The 7,163-nt window shown below is 44.9% G+C and overlaps 1 protein-coding gene across 1 annotated transcript; it reads left to right on the top strand.

Annotated features, from left to right (window-relative positions):
* Window positions 1-4,859: 4,859 nt before the first annotated feature.
* Il17d (interleukin 17D) lies at window positions 4,860-6,886 on the top strand. Its single transcript, XM_048801424.1, has one exon. The coding sequence runs from the start codon at window positions 5,435-5,437 to the stop codon at window positions 5,807-5,809; it is 375 nt and encodes a 124-aa protein (XP_048657381.1). The 5' UTR covers window positions 4,860-5,434; the 3' UTR covers window positions 5,810-6,886.
* Window positions 6,887-7,163: the final 277 nt, after the last annotated feature.

Below are 7,163 nucleotides of genomic sequence, written 5' to 3'. Positions count from 1 at the left end.
TGGCTCTGCTGAGATTTCCAGGGCTTCTGGCGTGACTTCTCCAGCTCTAACCAGCTTCCTTCCAAACACACCAGGCTGTTCTGTCTGTGGCACTGGTTCCGCTGACATCAATGCCATGGCCATAGGCTGGTCCATTCATTGTAAATGCCCCCCACCTTCATAAGGTCTTTCTATTGCAAGAGAACCCCCCCTAGTCTGTACACCATTTGAAAACAACTCATATTCATCCTTCTTTTCATCTCCCAGGCAGAAATGAAGAGGAAGGGCAGGTGGCTTTTTTTTTTTTTTTTTCAGTCCTTAGCCAAAAGGGGTCATGGTGATGGTCAAAAGGTCTATCCTAGGGACCAATAAGATATTTTGGGGATGAATATTTTTAGTCAATGAGCCTCTGACCATCATGCATCCAAGCAACTGTCTTTCACCTACAAAACTAACAAGGGTGATGCACAAGCACCAGTTGCTTCTGAATGACACCCAGGGTGATGGGACCTGAGTAGCTACCTAGACACCACATTGTACAGAAAGACAAATCTTAAGTGAAACTGAAAGGGATGGTCGATGCCAGCAGGTCAAGCCGACATCACCAAAGAGGAAACCAGCCTGGGGGATAGCACCTAATGCACCCCAGCCCTCCAGTGCTCCTATAATTTACTCTCTGTCTTGCTGTTGGGTAACTTTCCTCCAGGAATCTCAACTGTGCTGGGCAACTCATCCTCCATTCCTGGTTCCCAGGAGCTGCAGGGTTCAATCTCCACTTTCTGCTCCACTTCCACCTTGAATTTCTCATGAGATCGCTACCTCCCCACACACGTTCTCCCACTCGATATTCACATGACACCCCCACACATTCACACACATAAACTCTCACTTTTCATATTCACACATGCTTGTGCCCGTGCATGCTCACACACATTCATACACACCTACTTATGTGCCCTCACATTCACACACATCACACACACATATACCCACAAACATGCTGTTTATACTCACACATGCAAATGCTTACACCCACACTCTTTCATACATGCTTACACATGCTCAGGTATGCAATGCTTATATCACATGATGACATGCTCACACTTGGATATGCTCACACACAAGTTATCACAGTCACACTCACATATCACTCCAGCTGCAGTTTCCCACCCACTGCAGTCATCTGTTTTCTGGCTCAGGTGTGTGTTGCTGCTTCGTGTTTGCAGGTCCCTGAGCTCTCTTCTTTGCTTAGCCCTCTTGTCTTTCATCCTCATCTCCAATGTATGTAGATCATTTCCTCAGACCCCTCATAGGGTGCTATTGTTTGGATCTGGAATGTCCCCCCAAAGCTCATGTGTTGAAGACTTGGTCTCCAATGCAGCAATGTTCAAGAGGTGAGGCTTTGGGAAGTGATTGTATCTGAGGGCTCTGATGTCATCAACAGATTAATCCACTGATGGTTGAATGGACTACTGGTTGAATGGACTACTAGTTGGAAGAAGTAAGTCTCTGAGGGCATGCCCACCCCTTATACACGCACACACACATGCACACATACTCACACACTCTCTTTCCCTCTCTCTCTCCCCCCTCCCACTCTTTTCCCCTTCACCCCTTCCCTCCCTCCCTTCCTCACCTGCCCTCCCTCCCTTCCCTGTGCCATGAGCTGACAGCTTTTCTCTGTCATGCCTTCCCATCATGATGTTCTGCTTCACCTAGGCCCAGAGTGATAGAGCCGATGGACCATGGACTTAATCCTCTGAAACTGTGAAACCAACCTGTCTTCCTCTAGGTTGTTCTTATCAGATATTTTGGTCACAGTGACGAAAAGCTGACTAACACACTGGGACTGGCCACAGTCCCTGAACCTGGTATCACATGGAGCTGACAGATGCCAGCCTGTCCTGCCCACAGACCTGTGCACTCCTGGAGGGCACAGCCCAAATCTGTGCCCTGCTTATTACCATATCACCATCTCCTGTTGGCCAAACCCAGAGGGTACCCAGTGACTTCCCCAGTGTTCAGCAGTCTCTATTAGTGTGCACATCTTCAAGTGAGGGCGCTGTCAAGCCACAATGCATTAATACACTTTAAAATTAATACTTCCCTAATATCTACATACTCAGTCAGGTTCCGATTTCCCTGATCACTCTCCATCAGGGACGTTTTTGAAATTTAAAAATTTCCTCTTTATTTTTAACTGTTCAAAGTACCAAAACTGTTGTGAAATTAGGACAAGAAATTCCCATACACCCTTTACCCAGATGTTCTCAAATGGCAACATCAATAGCCAGCAAATTAATCAAGATCAGGCAATGAACATAAATAGGACACTGTTATCTAATCTGCAGACTTCATTCAAAGTGCCCTCCTAATGCCTCTTCTCTACCCCAGGACAGAGATCAGTTGTTTTGTGGGATGTGCCTCAGTTTGGATTTGATAGGTTTTTAAAGCAACCATATAATTGATTCCTGAGACAGAAACACATGGGAACGAGCAGAGGCTCAATGAGTCTTCACTGCACCAGGGCAGTGATGCCCCTGGGGTTTGTGTCCCTCTCTCAAGCCCTTTTAATATGTAGGTTCCCTCCTAGTTTTTCTTGGAAAACCTATCAAGTTTCCCACATTCATATTGCTTTGCTGTGGTTTGAATGTGTTCCCCAAAGTTCATCTGTTGGAAGTTTAATTCCCAAACTCACAGGTTGGTAGCATTTGGAAGTGGGTTAGATGAGGTCACGAGCTGGGGCTTCCTGGGGCTTCCTCTTCCTTATAAGAAGAGGAAGAGAGATTTGAGTGGGCGCCCTTGCTCTGTCTCACCATGTGCTGCCCTGCACTGTGTTATGATGCAGCATGAGGCCCTCCCCAGATACTGAGAAGAGACCAACTCCAAGCTCTTGGGCTTCCCAGCCTCGAGAACCATGAACTAAATTCTTTATAAATTACCCAATCCCAGGCAGATTGTTATAGTAATGACACACAGTCTAAGACTTTCCATCCCCATGTCTGATAAACTGGTTCCAATTCAAGTTCAGCTTTTGACCACTTCTGTCTCCAGCCTCTGCCTTTCTTGGCCTTAAGGATGTCACAGTATCCACACTCAGATTTCTTTCCCTCAAAGTTGGTGACCTCTACTCCTTCTGTTCTCCCTCACATGCTCCTCTTAATCACCATCCATATACCAACAATTTAAAATTAGCTTCAGCTAAGATCCCCATTTTGGGCCCCAGATGCTGTTCCTCCCCAGAGATGAAGGGATCTCTCTAACCATCCATCTGTTCAGGTCATTTCCCATCCTGTTGCCTTCAGGGTCAGACCAGAATTCCTGACGGATGTGCATTCCTGACAAGGTGCAGCTTTCTTCATCCCTGTGACCTTCTCAACTTGTACCTCCCACCTGTACCTACTCCCTCTATCCTGTACTTTGACCTCCATCCCAAATGCTCTTTCTCATTTCTTCATGTAGATAAATCCAGTCAAGAGCCACCTTTTCCTAAAGCCTCTCACAGGCCAGGTGAACTTCTTTTATTAGTATGTCTCCCTCCAGATTGTGAATCTTGGATAGTGGGTATGTGTTTTGTCTATATCCTTATTGCCTGAAAAAGCCCTCAGATATTCAGTGGATAAATGTTGAAAATGATATTGTGAATACTAACTATAAATGTCTTTCCTTCAAATGTTAAGTTAGGGTCTTGAATTGACCTTGGGTTGTGAGGTCAGAAGCCAACACAGGCAGACTAACCCGTCCCCGGCTCCTAGCTCCTGACTCTTCCTTTGCAGACAGGCTGGAATGGGCCATGAGGAAAAGAGGAGAAATGACCACACAGTCTGACCTTTCTGTCCAGGGCATGTTACCAGAATCCTAGGCCAGAGGCCTGACTCTGGGGTCCAACAAATAAGGTGCAGCCGCTTGCCCCAAACACTAAGCAGAAAAGTAATGGTGAAAAGCAGGAAAAAAACTTTAATCAGTACATTTACACTAGGAAGATGAGGGGACCCACAACTTTAGCCCTGTCTGCAGGGGACTGACAATGACTTTGATGTTAATAGAAAGGGAAATGAGGGCAACTATTGGGGCTTTGCATAGCCAGAGGTTCTATGCAGCTACTAAAGCAGATGATCTTGATCAGGCATGGACTGTCCATTCTTATCCGATTCTGCAGGTTGGTGATAAGACAGTTACTGTTGCCTGGGGAGTGGTTCCAGACATTACAAGATGTTTATCAATCAGAACTTGTTTTAGTAAGCTTTTTTGTTTCTGTGACCAAAAAGACCTGACAAGAACAAAGTAAGGAGGAAAAGTTATTTGGGGCTTATAGTTTCAGAGGTCTCAGTCCATAGATGGCCAACTCCATTGCTCTGGGCCCGAGGTCTGGCAGAACATCATGGCAGAAGAGTGTGAAGGAAGAAAGCAGCTCAGGACATGGCCACCAGGAGGCAGAGAGTTGTGCTTACCAGAGATAAAATATGAACCTCAAAGGCATGCCCTCCCCACTCCCCCAGTATTCACCCTCCTCCAGCCATACCCTGCCTACCTAGGGTTACCACCTAATTAATCTCTACCAGGGGATTAATCCACTGATTGGGTTACAGTGCTCATCACTAAATCATTTCACCTCTGAACCTTCTTGCATTAACTCACACATGAGCTTTTGAAAGGACACCACCATAATGGACCTGTTGTTCCTAGAATCCAAGGCAACTCATAGCAAAAGAGACAGATGCAAAATGGAGGCAGAGGTTCAGGCAAAAGTGAAGAGACTGAGTCTTTGTTACAGGCAGTCAGACAACATGTTCTTGGCATTTGATCCCAAAACAGGAAGACTGGAAGGAGAATGAAATTTATCCAATTTAAACCAGATTTTGAATATCCCAGGGCAGCCAGTCCTGCCCTCTCCTTGTGCCATGTGGGTCCCTTCAAACAGAAAGGCATATGGACCCAAACAGACAGATGGACACAGTCACCTTGCACTTCAACACAGGTGTCCTGCAGTTGCCTTTGCTTGCGGTTCTGCATCAGTGTCTCCCCTTCATGGCATCTGTACCAGCCTGTGCATCTTCTGTGACTGGCCAGTGGAGAGGCCCCAGAGGTGGCCCCAAGCAGACACTGGGTCTCTTTCTATTCCATTGGCCCCTGTAGTCACATGTGCAGGCTGCCTAGAATTTTTTTTCTATTTACATTATTGCAGACTTTAGGTTAATTTTATGGGTTGGCTCAAGGATAGATATAAATGCTGTCTTCAGCATTTAAAATATAACAAAGCTCAAGTGTATCTATTTCAGTGTGGGGCCTCAAGTGGACACTAACTGTATGATAAGATGTCAGATGTAAGGCCTAGCCTCCTCCTCAACCCATTTCATTTAATCAGTTATTTCAACAGAGTGTTTGCTATGCTCCCCACCTTTTTTCTGGTGTTTGGTCTCAGAAGCACAAACCTTGTAGAAGCTGTCCTTTCTCCATGTGTGTGTCAGTTGCCCCCAAATCACAAATTAATCCCTCAATCTCTCTTTTCAGAATTTCCTATGACCCGGCAAGGTTCCCTAGGTACCTGCCAGAAGCCTACTGCTTGTGCCGTGGCTGCCTGACTGGGCTTTTTGGGGAGGAGGACTTCCACTTCCGCAGCACCCCAGTGTACATGCCTGCTGTCATCCTGCGCCGGACCTCTGCCTGTGCGGGCGGTCGCTCAGTGTACATGGAGGACTACGTCACCATCCCAGTGGGCTGCACCTGTGTCCCTGAGCAGGAGAAGGACACAGACAGCATCAACTCCAGCATCGACAAGCAGGGTGCTAAGCTTCTTCTTGGCCCCAACGGCAAGCCGTCTAGCCCCTGAAGAACATCTGGGAAGGGTTGGGGGAAGACTTGGTCAGCCACCTGTGCACAGTACACATGCAAGGAAAATGGACCCAGCCCAATAGGATCAGTCTTTCAATGTAGAATAGTTGGCAGGTTATCTGACCCAGGTATTCCCTGGTTTTATTTTATTTTTAGGCAAAAGTGGGCACAGAATTATTAAAGGCTGATGGGAAGATGACCAGGTACAGGGCATCCGTGTGGTACTGGCATAAGGCCAGCCACACAGAACTCAGTAGCAGGCAAGTGGGTTTGGAAATGGTTTCTTCAGGCTTCCTGTGATTGAAGCAGTGTGTATGGCTGTGTGTGGCTCAACAGTTGGGTGGTTGATCCAGGAAGGAGATGCAGATACATAAGTTTTCTTTAAAATCTTTTTTAAAAAAGTAGAGTACATACTACTTTTTAAAGCAACTGTTTTGAATAGGAGCAGAAACTATTTTTATATTAGCAATTTAGAGCAACTATATTTAATTTTTTTTATTTGACATATAAGCAATTTATAACATTGTTTTCCTCTGGACTCATCAGATAAACTCTTTTCAGCTTGCATGTGGCCTGGGGCTTTGAATTCTACCTGCCCGCCCTTGGCTGACAATAATGAAATGGACATATCTGAATTTGACCTATTCTTTCTTCCACTGAAAGTCTTCACAGGCCAACAGATGAGCAGAAAGGATGCCTAGAAGTGAATTCCACAAATCCAAACTTGTTTTTATTCAGGAGTACATAAATGGTTTCAGACCAATAATAACCTAAATTTTTCTCATTATTTTGTTGTTGTTGTTTGTTTGTTTTTATTTTTGAAAGCCACAGTTGTCAATTTCTGGACAAAAAAGTGGAATATGACATCTTTGCCAACTCTCAGGAAGAATCCTATCCTGTATTGGCCTAGTTAAGACCAGGCCAGTATGAAGGAAATGTGGGCCAAATTAGAATTTCCAGAGATCAATGTTGAGGTTTATCTTACTTTTCTATTTAGGTTTAAAGTCTGTCCCTGAATGCAATTATTTGTAAAAGTTTGGTTTTTTTTTAATGATTAAAACAATTGTAGATGGAAGTTATGTTGGCTGTGTGCATTTTCTTTCTTTCTGAATTCTGCTTAGATGAGTTTGACTGAAATGGAACACAGGATTTAAGAGCTAAGCGTGAGCTCTACCACTGAATGACACCCCCAGAACCCCACTGAGTTTTACAGGAAATTTAGAGGCTTTACATCTTAATTTTATGGTTACGGTTCAAAGTAATCAAGACTTGATGGTCTTTCAAAGATCATCTAGTCATGTAAAGTTAAATCTTTTTGATCTTTTGTGACAAACCCAAACCAAGAAATATCC

The sequence above is a fragment of the Marmota marmota genome, unplaced genomic scaffold (genome assembly GCF_001458135.2).
Source record: "Marmota marmota marmota unplaced genomic scaffold, marMar, whole genome shotgun sequence".
Lineage (NCBI taxonomy): Eukaryota > Metazoa > Chordata > Mammalia > Rodentia > Sciuridae > Marmota > Marmota marmota.
This window is presented reverse-complemented; position numbering and strand designations above follow the sequence as displayed.

Bases quoted from the DNA above. Each gene is read 5' to 3' on its own strand.
- Il17d (XM_048801424.1), top strand. From the start codon at position 5,435: ATGTGTGTGTCAGTTGCCCCCAAATCACAAATTAATCCCTCAATCTCT.